The sequence below is a fragment of the Salvia hispanica genome, chromosome 3, assembly GCF_023119035.1.
Source record: "Salvia hispanica cultivar TCC Black 2014 chromosome 3, UniMelb_Shisp_WGS_1.0, whole genome shotgun sequence".
Taxonomy (NCBI): Eukaryota; Viridiplantae; Streptophyta; class Magnoliopsida; order Lamiales; family Lamiaceae; genus Salvia; species Salvia hispanica.
In genome coordinates, this window is record NC_062967.1 from 30,249,881 (window position 1) to 30,266,507 (window position 16,627).

At 38.0% G+C, this 16,627-nt stretch overlaps 2 protein-coding genes across 2 annotated transcripts; one reads left to right on the forward strand and one right to left on the reverse strand.

The window, feature by feature from the left end:
* The first annotated feature begins 5,749 nt into the window (after positions 1-5,749).
* Positions 5,750-8,994, forward strand: LOC125209833 (protein FAR1-RELATED SEQUENCE 5-like). The gene is made up of 3 exons (XM_048109412.1): positions 5,750-5,759; positions 6,685-7,450; positions 7,539-8,994. Exons 1-3 carry the CDS (start codon positions 5,750-5,752, stop codon positions 8,992-8,994), a joined length of 2,232 nt encoding a protein of 743 aa, XP_047965369.1.
* A 571-nt stretch (positions 8,995-9,565) lies between these two features.
* Positions 9,566-15,237, reverse strand: LOC125208906. Its single transcript, XM_048108432.1, has 12 exons — positions 15,033-15,237; positions 14,585-14,655; positions 13,256-14,022; positions 12,342-13,171; positions 12,056-12,241; positions 11,737-11,973; positions 11,561-11,659; positions 11,328-11,479; positions 11,074-11,254; positions 10,869-10,991; positions 10,216-10,359; positions 9,566-10,120 (listed from the first exon to the last, which is right to left on the reverse strand). The coding sequence occupies exons 4-12, from the start codon at positions 12,885-12,887 to the stop codon at positions 9,752-9,754; spliced, it is 2,037 nt and encodes a 678-aa protein (XP_047964389.1). The 5' UTR covers positions 12,888-13,171; positions 13,256-14,022; positions 14,585-14,655; positions 15,033-15,237; the 3' UTR covers positions 9,566-9,751.
* Positions 15,238-16,627: the final 1,390 nt, after the last annotated feature.

A 16,627-nucleotide genomic window follows, 5' to 3' on the forward strand; every position in this document is an offset into this window, starting at 1 on the left:
AAGATCAAAACATATAACGTACTGATGGGACGCCCCCCAAACTGGGAAGAAAAACTGCACAACGGAAGGAGCATTACAACACATTATTATCTCCAGTACTTCTAAGAAACTAAAACATTATGTAACTACAACTCACCAATTCATAATTGTCCCACTGATAGCTTCCTATTCCAATTGTTTCCTCCAACACCCTGGTCCAGAATGTATTGAACTGGAATTCTTCAGTCCATTCGGGTTGTGCGTCCACCATCGACTGAATCTGTAGTTAGCCGTAACAAACTTTAGATAATAATAGTAACGAGAAAGAAACATGTCCATAATGGTGTTCACTCACGCATGGTCTTGTTGAGAAGAAAAGTCTGGACACTGTCTTCGGCGCCTTGTTCTTTTCCATTGTATTCAGGTAGGAGCTCCATGTGTCGATAACATCGGGCCTCACTGGCTTGAATGGCGCTAACGACTGCATCTCGATCTGCACAGTTCTCTTCATGTTGTCTTGGTAGACAACTTGATCCCTGTACATGTTTAACCAGTTAACACAAATTCACATTTTCCTTAAGTATAAATTCTACCTGTTCTCTTCCGCTGTTCCAAAAACCCAGTAGTAGAGATGCTTGTCCACTGTGTGTGGCTTTGCGGTCAGTCTAATTGCTCTCTCGTGGAATGGAGACCGGGTAGCCAGACTTGGCTTCTTCATTCGTCCGGTTCCTTTCTGTAAAAAATAAAGACAGTTAACAATCATTTAGTCGGTCTATTACTTTAGTTGTTGGATTAACTGCTCTATTCGATACCTCATGCGCATCCGACTCCTGTGTGCTCTGGTTCCCTCTCCCTTTTTTTTGAGCAACAACCTTTCCAACTCCATGTGTTGGATCTACAAGTTGCGGTGTCTCACTTGTTTGCACAACACCAGTCTCTACGTCCTTTCGGGGTGCATCACCGTGTACCTTTAAACATTAATTAATACAACTATTAAATAATGCATGACATCAACCTAATAATGCAGAAAATGAATGTTTCCTATAGATAATAAACCTCATGCTGAATGTCCTTTTGTTTGCCCATTGCTGCCTTTGAAGGTCCATCCCTAGCTGGCTGTTTTCTCTTCGCTGGTGGAACCTCAGCGCGTTTCCCTTTAGTTGTCTGGGTGTTTCAAAAAAATAATTATTCATAATACTCTGAATAATGCATACATACATACATAAAATGTACAGCTTTACTTTAAATAATGCAAGGTATGCTAGATCTATATTATTACTCAATGCAAGTTATGATTGAGTTTTAGTTACCTTGACGGTGTCCCCTACGGCTGCACTCTTTGTTTTGTCTTTATTTTTCTCGGCTTTAGTCTTTGCCGCTGCATCCTCCCCATCCTTCCCATCATCTTGGCCACTGCTTATGGGCACCTGCAAACAAAGGAACTCAAATGTAATGTTGTTCTATTGTTACTAATAAATAACACTTCATCATTTAGTTTTTTAGAACATACCTCAGTCCCTGCGAAGCTTGAAGGTTTCTCATGTCGGCCACCACCATCTTTTCCTTCTGTGTCCCCAACGTGGTTAGCATTGCCAATTTCCCCGGGCACGGGCATGTCCCCGCCCTGGTCAGCAGCTCCACCCGGCTCATCTTGGGCTGTGTCATCAGTGGCTCTTGTCCCTGAACCACCAGCCCCGTCTGTCGTCTGGGTTTGCTGTGAAGCAAATGGATCCGGACATTCAAATCCTTCCAGCACAAAAGATGGCCTATCGAAGCCCCTTGCAATCGTCTTCTTCTTCTTGTCATAAGCCGCCATCATTTTTTCCATCTCATCAATCCACTCCTAACTGAACTCTTCTTCATCCTCCCTCGCCTGAGTCAAACGTGTAACAATCTCTTCTTGCTCAACCACATGATCCTCCTCGAACCCCAACAACTTCTTCCCAATTTGACTGCCGACTTTTACGCAGTCATCCTCCATCATTTCAATAGGGATCATCTTGAAATCATCAACCCACATGGAAATCGCGTAGCCCAAGAGATTGCTTGACTTGATAAACTTATCTCTTATACGCTTCGCTCTATTCATGCTGGGTCCTGCACCACCTCCTCTGTTCACATCTCCCAATCTCCTTGCTTCCTCTTCCACCAAATACTTTTCTTTGTCTATTCGGTCCTCCAATCTCCCAGTATCGAATTGATCGCGCTCAACCTTCTCTTTTTTCTTTTAAGTTTTCCATCGTCCAACCTTTTACCGTTGGCCAGGCCCGGCTGACTCGCCTCCGGATGTGAACCACACGGTCCACATACGCCAACTGATAAACACAGAGTTACTAAATGTCAGTAATCCATTTTTTTGTACGCTTAATGCATGAACATAGCATTTTTAATGAGAAAAATGAGTGCAGTAATGCATAAGTACAACAAAATAAGAAACGGTTTCACTTACCAATAACAAGTGCATTGGCCCGGTGAAATATACAGTTTTGTCTCTCTTCCAAGCAGGATAGGTGGCCTCCAATACTGATAAGACGTAGCCGCACCAGTTGAGATTCCTAATCTCATCAACCTCGTCGATGAAATGTAGAATCTTTGGCTTCAAATTACCGTCTGCCGGCGTCTCAATTACTGCATTTTCTAACATGAACATGAACATCCGTTTGAAATCTGGTCCTCCATTCACCTCCTGCTTAATCAGCTTTGCAACGTCGGCCGCTGTCATTTTGTAACGGCTCTTCCCACAACGTTCTGCAATGTAGTCATTGTACCGGAATTCGCTTTGCTTATCAACTGGCCTTGAGATTTGTGTTGGCCCTCGTGGAAAACCGAGCGTCAAATGGACATCTTCCTCGTCGATGGTCAAGCCTCCACCGCCACACAAAGGTATCTCGCAGCGGGCAAGATTAAAAGAGTTCAGAACCCAATATGCAATGTACCCGGGAATCTCGCTGATGTTGTAGTGTAGCATGGCGCCGAATCTAAGTTCTTCAACTGCTTCCTTCTGCCGTGGGATAAGACCTTTCAAACAGTTTATGAATTCTGTTGTGCTCCTGGTGTATAAGTGGTCAACTTTTTTTCCTCGTGCCTTCCTCTTTTCCTCTTCTTCATTTGAGGTTCCAGACTCTGCTAACTGTTGTACCATAAGTCTCTCCCTAAATTTTTGTGCAATTGCTAGAGGCAGAACATCATCCACAGCCTCATCTATATCCAACCTTGGATGTTTAGAAGCCGCACAGAGGAATAAGTAAACAATTTGCAGCAATGCATAATAATAAATGAATTATTGACATAGTGGACTCTGTCATAATGGTAATGAACCCTATAATAATGCATACAATGAACTTAATAATGTAATTAAAATGTATACAACTTGTAGCAGCATTACATCAGATATGGAAAACAATTATAATGCAAACAAACATAACCATAATGGACAATCAAGCTAAATAATGTAGAAAAAGTGACTGTTAGCCGCCCATCAATTGTTAGAGCTCAATAAGCAGCAATGCAATATTCCAACCAAGTAATCCAGACAAAGAATTGAATAAAGCTTACAAAACATGAAGAAAATTCAACAAAAATGTTAGATGATGTTATCCAACTGAATAATGCATACAAATAATTGAATAATGTCAAAAAAAAAAAAATGAAACCATAGAGATGGAATTCAGTTTCAATGTAAAAAAACAGTAACAAAATGCACACAAAATGTTGAATAATGTATTAATCTTCTATGTAGCCGTTTTGTAGACCAATAATGTTGAAACCCAAACAAATAATTCAGAAAATGTAACGAATAATGTTTTAAAAATATTCAAGCAACATTAATAACGTTGTTATTCAAACGAATAATGCAAAAAACTAACTGAATTTTATCCAACTAATGCAGACAAAGAACTGAACAATGCAGACAAAGTATTGAGTAATGCATACAACTTTCCTATAGCAGCAACAACTTCCCAATTATCTGAATAATTTTTAAGAATTTGCAGAAACATGTAAAATGATGTTATCCAACTGAATAATGCATAGAAATAAATGAATAATGCTCAAAAAATGAAAACCACTTCTACCAACATTAACTCAGAGATGGAATACAGCTTTAATGTAAAAAAACAGTAACATAATGCACACAAAATGTTGCATAATGTATTAATCTTCTATGTAGCAGCTGTGTACACCAATAATGTTGAAATCCAAACAAATAATTCAGGAAATGAAATGCATAATGTATAAAAATATGCACGCAACATCAATAATGTAGTTTTTCAAACGAATAATGCACAAAATTAACTGAATTTTGAAAAAACAAGGTAACTCACTCCTCCCAACATAATCTCATTGATGGAATACAGTTCTAATGTCAAAAACCAGTAAAAAAATGCACCTACAATGTTGAATAATGTATGAAACTTATATATATTCGCACTGTAGACCAATAATGATGCATCCCAAACAAATAATACAGAAAATGTTAGGAATAATGTTTAAATATTTGAACTACACAATGTAAAAGCATTGTAATGCAAACAAATAACCATAAAATGCACATCAAACGTGAAATAATGAACTACACAATGAAAAATCACACTATCGGTTTCGTATAGAGGCGCAGCATTCTGACCTTCGGTCTGGGTGGGCTGGCTCTTGTAAGGGCGTCCTCTCTTCGACATCGCAGAACTAACACACAGAACAACAACAAGAGGAACCGCGTGTGAAAATACACCAGAACAACAGAAAAGGAAAATCTAAAGCTAAACCAACAATAATCGTCAAATTTAGGACGAATACAACCCAAAACCCTAACATCAAACCAAATTCAACTCAGAAACCAACAATAAACATCCAAATATTGATAACCCATCATCTAATGCTCACAATTTCATCTTTTTAAAAGCAAATTTACAAAAAATCGAGACTTCACCCTCGTACCGTAAATGAAGATCTCCGTGTACACTTCACCGACGACGACCGCCCTCTAAAAATGGAACTGTAATACTGGGATTCGTCGACCCACGCCACTTTTCACCGTCAAAACCGAAGTCATGGACAGTTCAAAGGATTTTCAACAGGGGCGGCTAGGGTTCTCCTTCGTCAAAATGAGAGAGTTGTGACTGATCGATTTTGATTTGATGTAATGAGAGAGAGAGAGAGTAAGAAGTTGGAAAGGTGTATCAAAATCCCACTTAATTATCGGAACTTCCGTTTTGAAACGTGCTCCAGACAAAATGTTTTTACAATTATAACCTTATAATGCACAGACTGTTACTGATAATGCAACACAGGTTTAATTTCATGAATCTAATCTTGTCCGTCCAATACTATAATCTAATGGCTGTAATTAAGAAGGAAATAGTATCTTAAGGGGTGAAAGTAGTTTAATGCTCCCCTATATATATATATATATATATATATATATATATATATATATAGGGATGTATTCAGATTAATGTATAGAAAGTTGTTAAAATATAAAACTAATGACAACCCTTGATTTAGCATGATCTAATGGTTGATATGAGACACTTTTAATTAATTTAATTCATTAAAAAATCAAAAAGGGTATGGTTGGAACACAGTAAAATCTTCAGTTAGTTTCATTCCATGATTCACGTTGTTTTAATTTTATGAGATTTTTTTTCCATGTTTATCAAAACCGTTCCGTGAAAAAAAATTGTATTCGTCTCTGAATAAGAACTACTGTAGTATTTCTGCTTCGAACAACAGTAATCTTCCTCGCCATCGTTAGAAGCATCTGGGTTTATCGAAGATGGAAGAAGGTAAATATTTTTGGCTTGCATGCTGTCTGATATTACGATGGTTTTGCTTAAACTTGGTTGTGATTTTTTACTTGATTTCATAAAACGTATGTTCGTATTCATAGATTTGACTAATTTGTTTTTGTTTGATTACACTTTGTTTTTTTTTCGTTTGATTTCATAAAACGTATGTTCGTATTCAAACGTATTGTTTGATTACACCTTGTTTGATTATACTTGATTTTCGTTTCTTATTAGTTAAATTTGCATCACATTGTTGCTCAATATGAAACTGAGTATAGGATTGTGAATCCATTCCCCCAGGGTTTAGATTGGTATAGGGCTAGGGTCTAGTAACCTCTTATTTACGAAAACTAACTTCAAACACAGAGATGAATCCATTCCCCTAGGGTTATTCCGATCCATTGGGCTAGGTTTCTAGTATTACAAATTTATGTTTAATCTATGTTTTTACTATTCTTGTGAAAAGCAGGTGATGTACTAATACGACTTGATGATGTACGCAACTAAGGAGTTAATGTTTTCCTTGTGTAGTAATTATCCGAAATCATTTTTATAATGTCATGCATAAATTGTTCGTCCATACATTGAATTGGAGCCATTCCCTTTGAGTTTAGAAATCCATGGAGCTAGGTTTGTAGTATTTAATGATGAATTCAAACCTCAAAAACGGTATGGGGATAAATCACTTGTTGCTTCGTACGTTATTCACTAATTTTTAAATTGTTCGATCTAGCAGTTGATGTAAAAGAACGCACTTGTACTGTATCAATTTAACCACTGTAATGTAAAACCAGTGAGTTCGTATTGTATTCAAACATAGACCAGATCCTGCAACTGTGCAAAATGTTATGCAATTTTGCACGCTTATGTACGTATAATGTGTTGTGTTTTATCTTACCTATTTCGTTTTTTTGTATAACAGTTGTGGTTGTACCCGAATGCTCTCAAGAGTTGAAGCCATTTGCCGGACAAATGTTTAAATCACTTGATTTTGCTGTTGCTTTTTACAATGTGTATGCTCGCGCCGTTGGTTTTGATACCCGAAAGCAAGGATTGAAGAAGGTGGACAATGTTGCTACATGGCATTACGTAGTATGCAGCAGAGCAGGGTTTAAAAAGTGCGATGACCTATCAGATCAGATTAACGCACGAAGTGGGTTCTCTATGAAACGCAGAAAATTATCGAAGAGATGTGGGTGTAAAGCTGGGGTATCGTTCAAGTATTTCTCTGAAGGAGGCAATCCAGGTTACGTCGTCCACCAGTTTCATGAGGTCCATAACCATTCTATGGTCGAGGTTCATCATCAGCATTTCATGTCAATCAATCGAAAATTGGAGGAGGTTCATCATAAATTCATACTTGACTGCTCTAGGGCTAATATAGGGCCGACTATGACATTCAAGGTTTTGAAAGAAGTTCTAGGTGGATTTGCACATGTTAGATGCACTGTTGGTGATATCCGGAATGCATCTCGAGACTTGAAAGCCTACGCTCATGGATTTGATGTGCAAATGGTGTTGAATGATATGGCTAGGAAGAAGGAATTATCTGACTCTTTCACATATCATTACGAAGTCAACAAGAGTAATCAGTTGGTCGCTTTATTTTGGTGCGACGGTTTGTCAAAGAGGAACTACCATATGTTTGGCGATATTGTGGCGTTCGACTCAACCTACAATACCAACATGTATTAATCTCTAGCTTTTTATAATTTTATGTTTGTTCGCAGTATACAGTTGATTTTCATAATAATTTACTATGCCATATTGTCACAGGTACCGTATCATTTTTACGCCATTTACTGGCAAGGATAACCATGGCAAACCAGTTACTTTTGCAGCTGGATTGGTTTGCAGTGAGAAGACGGGCGCTTTTGCGTGGTTGTTCCAAAAGTTTATTGAGTGCATGGGGGTCGCACCGAAGATGATAGTAACAGACCAGGATTTGGGTATGCGATCAGCCATTGAGGAAATCCTTGTAGGCACTAGACATAGGTGGTGCATGTGGCACATCATGTACAAATTGGGCGCAAAGGTGCCTAATAGGCTGTTGAAGGATGAAAGTTTCAAAAAGGAGTTCAATGGCTGTGTGTGGTCTGACCTTCTGGAACCCGAAGAATTTGAAGAAAACTGGAATACAATCATCGACCAGTATTGCTTGGAAGAGGTGGATTGGTTATCGACGCTATATGAGCACCGTCAGCTTTGGATACCTGCATATTTCAGAGATTTTCCTCTTGGCTCGATGATTCGAACAACATCAATATCAGAGTCAGAGAACAGCTTCTACAAAAACTTCTTGAAGCCGAGTGCCAATATTGCCGAATTCTATTTGAATTTCAACAATGCGTTGGAATTTCAACGTAATGGTAGAGCTAAACTGGACTACGAGGATTCGACTAACATTCCAATATGGGCGGCTGATTTGCCAATAGAGAGACATGCAGCAAAATTGTACACAGACAGTATGTTCAGAGTAGTACAGGAAGAGATTGTCGATGGCCATTTTCACTGTCGGATTGCGTCCTTGTCTTCTACAGAAATGCTTGATTCGTACAAAGTTAGGGACCGGTACAGCAACACATATAGTGTGCGGCACGACAAGGAGGAGGATTCTTACACATGTGAATGTAAATTGCTTGGAAGGCAAGGATATCCGTGCAGCCATCTTTTTATGGTCTTCAAGAACAATGGATTGCAGTGTATACCAGCGCAATACTGCGAGGGCAGATGGATGAAAACGCCGTTAGCTAAGGCAGTCCATGGGGTGATCGATGACACCTTACCTACGATGTCCATCGTGGATGACCGTGTCACTCTTTCGAATGAAGCGATTGGATTGTTTTATGGTTTTCTGCGCAGGTACGAGAAAGACACAGGAGTATTACGTTCGTTTATAGATGGGATGAAACAAGTTGGAGAATCTCTCAAATCCGGAGCACCAATTCCGTCTACATCAGAAAAGACGAGATTGTGTGAAGAATACTACGGAATTGAACGACCAGAATCTGTTGAAGTTCACCCTCCAGAAGTGGTTAGAACTAAGGGGTCATGTAGTGACAAGCCTAGCCGAATGATTTCTCAAAGGGACAAGGCTATCAAGGAGGCGAGCAGACCACTTCGAAGATGTAGGGCATGCGATGAGTTGTGTCATCATGATACCAGAACCTGTCCAACACGCATAGATGCTGCCAAAGACAATGAGAAGCGTAACGGAAAGAGGAAGTGTTAATTAGTGTTCATTTTTTGTTTCCAGACTTTTAGTTCAAAACCTTTGCTGCCAGTTTTCAATTGGCAATTAGATGCTGCCTTACATTATGCAATTCTTACATTGTTTGCCGTTTTTTTAGTTGGTTTTTTTGTTTCCCGAATTTCTAATACTGCGTTTACTATTCTGCATTACTAATTGTATTACCTAACAGCTACATATTTCTCAATCTCATTCGATTACATTGTCTTTGAGTCTATTTACATTACTCATTTTCCTGAGCATTTTGTGCATTATGTCATGCATATTTACATTACTCATTATCTAGAGCATTACGAGCATTAGGACATGCATATTTGCATTACTCAAATTTGCATTCGAAACCCATAAACACTTGCTGCATTTAATGAAGCATTGTTTGATTAATTTTGTACTTCTCTTGAATCTTACACATTTTACGCATTGTGACTACCGTTATGTACATTATCACCCAAATTTCATTATAACAAGCATTTTGTACATTATGCATTATTTTATTCATTTAGTACATTAATATGAATCCTGATAGTTAACTGCGGAAAATATGCATTCATAATTCACTACATGAACAAAAATCTGTTCATAAAAAACAATCGGATATTTTAACTACAAAGTCCAAACACCCTTCCATAAAAAACAATACCATAAGTTAAAGACAAAGATCAAACATCCATCCATAAAAACAATCCCATAAGTTTAACTACCAAAAAACCATTACTGCTAATTTTTTCATAAAAACACCCTACTCCAAACCATACTCTTCAAACCACTTCCCGAAGCTGAACTTTCGCGGCTTTTCATTCCAATGAATCGTTGCGCGGGCCTGGTTAATTTCCTTTCTACTGTTGTGATCACAAGTCAGCAATGTCCGCATGTACTTAATCCTCAATACGGACAAGCTCCTGACCCCCTTTGCAGTGAGACCGCACTCCCAATTCTTTTGTGAAGCTCCAAGAAATGTTTCCATATGACGCATCAAATACACACCATCTTCCTGGGGGTTCAGGATCGTCCTCCACGGCACTGTTACAAGATTGGTTGTACATTTGCGGACTTTTACAGCTATTTTGGGAACGTGATACTTTTCCAGCGCAGCCTCAAAAATTTTTTTCTATTAAAATTTTTTAAACCAACAAGAAACAATAAAATATTAGGCAAAACATTAATATTATACTTATACACTCAAACTGCAACAAGAATACTTACCACAATATGAGGCGTATTCCCATACTTTTCATTGAAAGAGTTATGCGTGTCGGTGGGCGTGTGGTCAATGATGTGCATTTTTCCAGCAACAAGATCAAAACAAATTAGGAAATAAGACGAGGTATTGGTAACCGGGAAGAAAAACTGCATAAATAATAAAACAAAGGTTAGATACAAGCAATAGCCTATAATGTACAATTCTGTATTCCAAAAAATAACCAGGCTACTCATGTTCTACACTTGATACATAATCAACCATAAATGTATTAATTATGTATTTGTAGCCTTTATATTCATGCAATTTGGTTGTAATGTACTAAAGTCATTATATAATGCATGAGGTGGTAGGTTCAGGTAATAATACGTAATGTACCAAATTCAGGTTATAATGTATAATGCACTAAATGCATGTTATAATTCATAATGAACTAAATTCATGACATAATGCATAATGTGCCAAACTCAGGTCATAATGCATAATGTGCCAAATTCAGGTCATAGTGCATAATGCACTAAATCCATGACATAATGCATGGGGTGCCAAATTCAGGATATAATGCATAATGCAATAAAGTCATGTCATAATTCATAATGTATTAAAGTGATGACATAATGCATAATGTGCTAAATTCAGGTTATAATGTCTAATGTACCAGTGTGTAGTTTTCCCATCGGAACTCCGGTATTGGCAGAGTGTCGTTAAGAATGTTTGTCCAGAAAAACTCAAACGAGTTTGGTTCTCCATTTCCATCTTCTTTCAACTGATAAAATGGCTTCTGAAATGCATTTAGTTCTAATGTAAATATACAACAACCAGCAAAACAAAATGGAATTTTAAAATATTATCTTTTGACTCACGCTAGTCTGTGTAGAGAAGAACATTCTTAACACTGTTTCAACTGACTTCATCTTCTCCATATTATTAAGGTAAGAGCTCCATGCCATTAACACTGCACTATTCACTTTCTTATAGGGACCAAGAGACAAGAATGACTCCTTTCTCGTTGACACCGCGTTGTCTTTGTAAACAATAGAATCCCTGCAAATTTTACTGATTGTTAATATCAATATTACAAGTTCATCAAGTATGCAAAAAATGGTTTCAAACTTACGGTTCCTTCCTAATCGTGTCAAGTATCCAATAAAACAGCTCCTTGTCTTTTGCATTGGCTTCCTTAGTGATTTTCACCTCTCTCTCATTGAATGGAGACCGGAGTGCAAAGCCTTTCCTCTTCACACGTGTCAAAGCCGCCTTCTTGCATTCCTGGATTAATGAAGAATGAAGCTCGTAATGTACATATCAAACACTTAGAATACTGTTGAGAATAGGTACACACTACACAACCTGATCCTCCACAAAATCACTATGTAAGTCATATGCTTTTCCCTTGCCTCTTGTTTCTATGACTTTGGCCTTACCCTTAGCAATTGGCGTCATGCCTCCCTGCATTAAATCATAATGTACATATTAATGTTTTATTAAAACAAGCATATGCTTTAGAGAAAGGGTAAACATCGAACCTCGTGATCATCCCGAGGTCCAATATTTTTTTCAGACCGTTTTCGCTGAATAGGTCTTTCCATAACATCTGCATCCACATTCTCTTTCCCTGTCGCATCCACATTCTCTTTCCCTGTCGCAAGAACTCCTTTTCCTTGTCTCGTATCAGCAACATTCCGCTTCTTGGGATGCTCATTGTCAGCCACAGGTACAATATTCTTCTTAGCCCCACCACCAATAACAAGTTTTTCTTGTGGCTATCATGTTAGTTAAAAGCAAAATAATTACTTAATGTACGCTATTCAAATGTAAATGTCAAATACAACTAAAAACATGTACCGCCTTCTGCACTGCACGCTGTGGTATTGTTTTTTTGGTTGATGCAGCCCCATTGCCATCGCATACAACACCTTTTCCCTTTGCAGCAACAATTTTTTGCTTCTTCAACGGTGGTTTGTCAGACGCATCATCCTCTTTCCCCTTCCACCCCCCATCCGAATTATCCGTGACAGCATTTCCAACAGCCTGCAACAGTTGCCCATTAAAATATTAATAATGTTCTTCGTATACATACATAATGCATATTAACAACCATTTCATGTCAACTAACAATGACTAAACGTACCAGTTGTGGCTCTATCACCAATGTAGCGGAAACATTGCCACTAGGATTGTGAGCAGGTGGTCCATGTTGTGCGGCTCCATCATTACCCATGTCCGTATAATGATGCTCATCGTAAGTACCCTCATCATCTGAAGAGTCTACATCTGTCATGACCAATGTCTCTTGCGTAGCGTTTTGGCCAACATCATTCACCCCGCTAGTTCCAACAGTCTCAGCGCGAGCACTAGACTCTGGCCTATCTTCCGACTGTGTTTCTGGAAAGAGTACGAATGAGGGTCTGTCAAAGTCTTCCGTTATGGTCTTTTTCTTATCATAAGCTTGCATCATGACCTCCATCTCCGCAATCCACTGAGGACTCAACTCATCATCGTCTTCCTTTACTTGTGTAAGAGTTGCCACTATTTCTTCATCGGGTTGGACGTTATCATCCTCCACTCCCAGCAGCTTCTTCGCAATTTGGCTGCCGATTCTGAAGCAACCTTCATCCATCAACTGGGTCGGTATTATCTTGAAATAATCAACCCAATCTGAAATAGACTTTGCCATGTGTGCACTACGAGCAACAAACTCATCCTTGAAAATGGTGGTTTGGTCTCTTCTTTCCTCTTCCCTACCACCAGTATTCAACCGTTGGAGTCTTCTCCTTTCTTCTTCACGTAGGTACTTCTCCTTGTCAATTTTGTCTTCCAAGAAACCCGTTCCAAACTTTTTACCTCAGTACTCTCTGCATCCTGCCTTTCTCTCACAGAATCCGTTGTCCATCCCTTTACAGTTGGCCATGCACGTAGCACTCTACGCCGGCAGTGCACAACTCTATCAACATATACGCACTGACAAAAAAAACACCAAACATTGATGAATAAATGTTATTTAATTTTACAAATTTACAACTACATGAAACACACATCACTCACCACCAAAAAACTGATCGGTCCAGTGAATGACACACTTGTTCCCGCTTTCCAAGATTTGTACGTAAAGTCTAGAACCGATATCAGATAGGCGCACCAGTTGAAATTTCTTATCTCATCAACATCGTCAATGTAATGCAATATCTTTGGCTTAAGCATACCATCACTTGGAGTCTCAATTAGTGCATTCTCGAGCAAAAACATAAAGAGTTTCTTGAACTCAGGTCCTCCAGCGACATCTTGCAACATCAAACTCCCTATCTCCCCGGCCGTTAACAAATACCGTGTTTTGCCCAAGCGTCTAGCGACGTCATCATTGTACACAAAGTTTGACTGGAGTTTGTTTGTGCGTTCAATGAATGTTTCACCTTTTGGGAATCCAAAAGTCAAATGGACGTCGTCATCGGTTAGGCGCAGCCCCTTATCCTTATCACCAGAGAACGCAATAGTGCAGTGAGGTCTGTCGAACACGGAGAGCACCCAGTGAGCCAACTTACCAGGAATTTGCGGTATGTTGTAGTTCAGGATTGCTCCAAATCCTAACTCGTTCACGACTTCAATTTGTCGCGGATTAAGCATCTGTATATACTTAACAAACTCAGTTGGACATCTCCTAAAATAAAGATTGTCATCCTTCTTGTTTCTAGCTTTTTGGGACACAGTAACAACCACAGCCTCTGCCCCGGTAACCTGTGCTATTGTCAGCACTGACGAGTCTGGAATGCCGTTCACAACGTCCTCATCCCGAAGATTTCTTAAATTGTTGGTACCTATTCACAAACGCTGTCTTTTGTCAGGGGGAGAAATAATTGATAAATAATGTATACAAACAACACCTCTATGCAGGTTTTCAATCATATAAATTCACATAAACTACGCTCACTACTCACTGATTTATACAGAGTCATGTATATTTAGCACACAATAATATCATAACCTATGATGTACCAAAGTTCATAGACAATGTAGCAAACCAACACCGATATCAGCAGACGCTAATGATGTAGACATCTGCATGCTTAATGTATTATAAATGCATTAGCAATGTACAATAACGCCAACTGCAATGTACCGTCAATATACTCATACCAAAGAAAAATGTTTTAACAGAGGATGTACCAATTTGTTCAACATGGTGGATCAAAACATTCATTACAATAGTAGACTATAATGTACTAAAATGTATAAACAATGTACAGTATTGATATGTAAAACTAAAACCTATAATGAACAAAACTAAAGCCATGATGTAGCATAGAATTTGCAACAATGTACAAAATTATGTTGAATATGTTGTTCAGGCTTCACAGAAAAAAAAAAAATTCCATTTACCTGTCGCTTGGCTACTAGGCCTCCTCGAGGTAGTGCGTTTGTTCACCATTTTGTATGACGTTCTTCCGGTGCTGTATGTCATCAAAAATTCTTTCATGATTAACCAACTTTACCGAAGTCCATATACAAGCAAGCATTGATTCCCAAAAAATCGACCAAACAGTGATGTATTGATAAAAAACTTGATTCCAAAAAAAAAAGCACGCATTGATTCCAAAAAATCACAGGCAACGAAAGCATAACTGCTACTTACATTGCAAAATGTATTGACAAAAACTTGAAATTTTAGCAACAACCAGAAACTCAACCAACCAAAAAAATCCTAAATTAAAAAAACCGAACTTAGAATTCAAAATTGAGGCTTGAATAATGTAGAAGAACACTGAAGATCACTTCCTAAAATGCGAATCACCACCAATTTGAAGCAATTTAAAAGTTGTGGTCTTACCTCCCTGTTTCGAAATCAATCAGTGGAGAAAAACAAAATTTCCAGGGTTTTTCCAACGCCGAAATCAGACGGCGTCGTGATGTTGCCCGATTCGCCGTGCTCTAGGTCGTTCGTCGGTGAGATTGACTAGAGAAACTACTTCTACCAGGCGGCGGCTAGGGTTGTTTTCAATTGTTGGAGGAGAGAAGGTGTAAAGACGATTGAATGAATGGGGGAGAGAGTGGGAGGGAAATGAAATGATCGTGATTAAAAAATCCCGTAAATCACGTCAGGTAACTGAACCGTCTAAGAGTATGATACCCAAAATACCCTGTAATGTATGAAAATTGTTTGCTAATGTACCGATTAACAATTAATCCATGCCATTAAATTAATAGATCTAAGGGATAAGATTAGTCCTATGTTTTACACTAGGGGGTCAAAAAGGAGGGTAATGCTACCCTATATATATATATATATATATATATATATATATATATATATATAGGGATGTATTCAAATACTTTTAATATCTTTTGTCCTTTTTCCTTCTTAATCCTAGCCCCACGATTTTGTCATCTGACAGTTAGATTAATGTCACGTGTCATTTAATAATGCACATTTTCATTCTAATAATGCACAGCGGCTAATAATGCAACATTATAGACTAATAATGCACATTTTCATTCTAATAATGCACAACGGCTAATAATGCAACATTATAGACTAATAATGCATTGATCACAACCATCCAATTCAAGGATCCAAGGGCTGAGATTAAGAAGGAAATAGGACACTTAGGGTGCAAAGGATATTATATATATATATATACAGAGTCCCATTATCCACAAATCCACTCTTAAAGACCGAACCACCGAACCCTACCAAATTAGGGCTTTTAGATCTAGTTTTTTATGGATAAGATACAAAAATTTATAAATTATTTTCGCCTTCATAACAAGCCTATTTTAATTCATTCGAAGGTAAATAAGTCATACTAACATGTTACGAAGATTTAACTTCGTCCAGAATATATTACTTCATTCTAGTAGGTTTTTACTTCATTCAAGTAGGTTTTTACTTCATTCCAAGTACGTAAATGTGGTTTCACCGTCGCGTGCCGTTCTTTCTCTCTACAATATCTATCACCACCGCCATGACGCTAATATGGTTTAATAAACACATGGAATAATATAATAAATTATTGGAATGAAGTATGTGTAGAAGCATTTGAAGTCCTACTGGAATGAAGTAAAAATCTTATCCAATGAAGTAATAACGTTTCTGAATGAAGTAATAAACTTACTTGAATAAATTGCATATTTAAATGTTAATCAAGAAAAAACCCACATCAATGAATTTGAATGAAGCATATGTTGAATCATTTCAAAACCTACTGGAAGCAAGTAAAAACATGTTGTAGTTTCAAGGTATTACGTACAGAATGAAGTAATAAACCTATACAATGAAGTAAAATGGGCTAGTAATGAAGCAGAAAATATTTTTCACAGCAGCACATCTCATCAAAAAAACTAGATCTAATGGTCCAGATTTGGTCTCTAGTTCGGTCTTTAAAATTAGTTCGACATTGATCACAACTATATATATATATATAT

Excerpts from the sequence above, each read along its gene's own strand:
- LOC125209833 (XM_048109412.1), top strand. Across the intron at positions 7,451-7,538 it reads TCAACCTACAATACCAACAT|GTACCGTATCATTTTTACGC; the intron begins GTATTAATCTCT and ends ATATTGTCACAG.
- LOC125208906 (XM_048108432.1), bottom strand. The coding sequence starts at position 12,887 with ATGGCAAAGTCTATTTCAGATTGGGTTGATTATTTCAAGATAATACCG. Across the intron at positions 11,480-11,560 it reads GTGATTTTGTGGAGGATCAG|GAATGCAAGAAGGCGGCTTT; the intron begins GTTGTGTAGTGT and ends TCATTAATCCAG. Across the intron at positions 10,360-10,868 it reads GATGGGAAAACTACACACTG|TTTTTCTTCCCGGTTACCAA; the intron begins GTACATTAGACA and ends TTATTTATGCAG.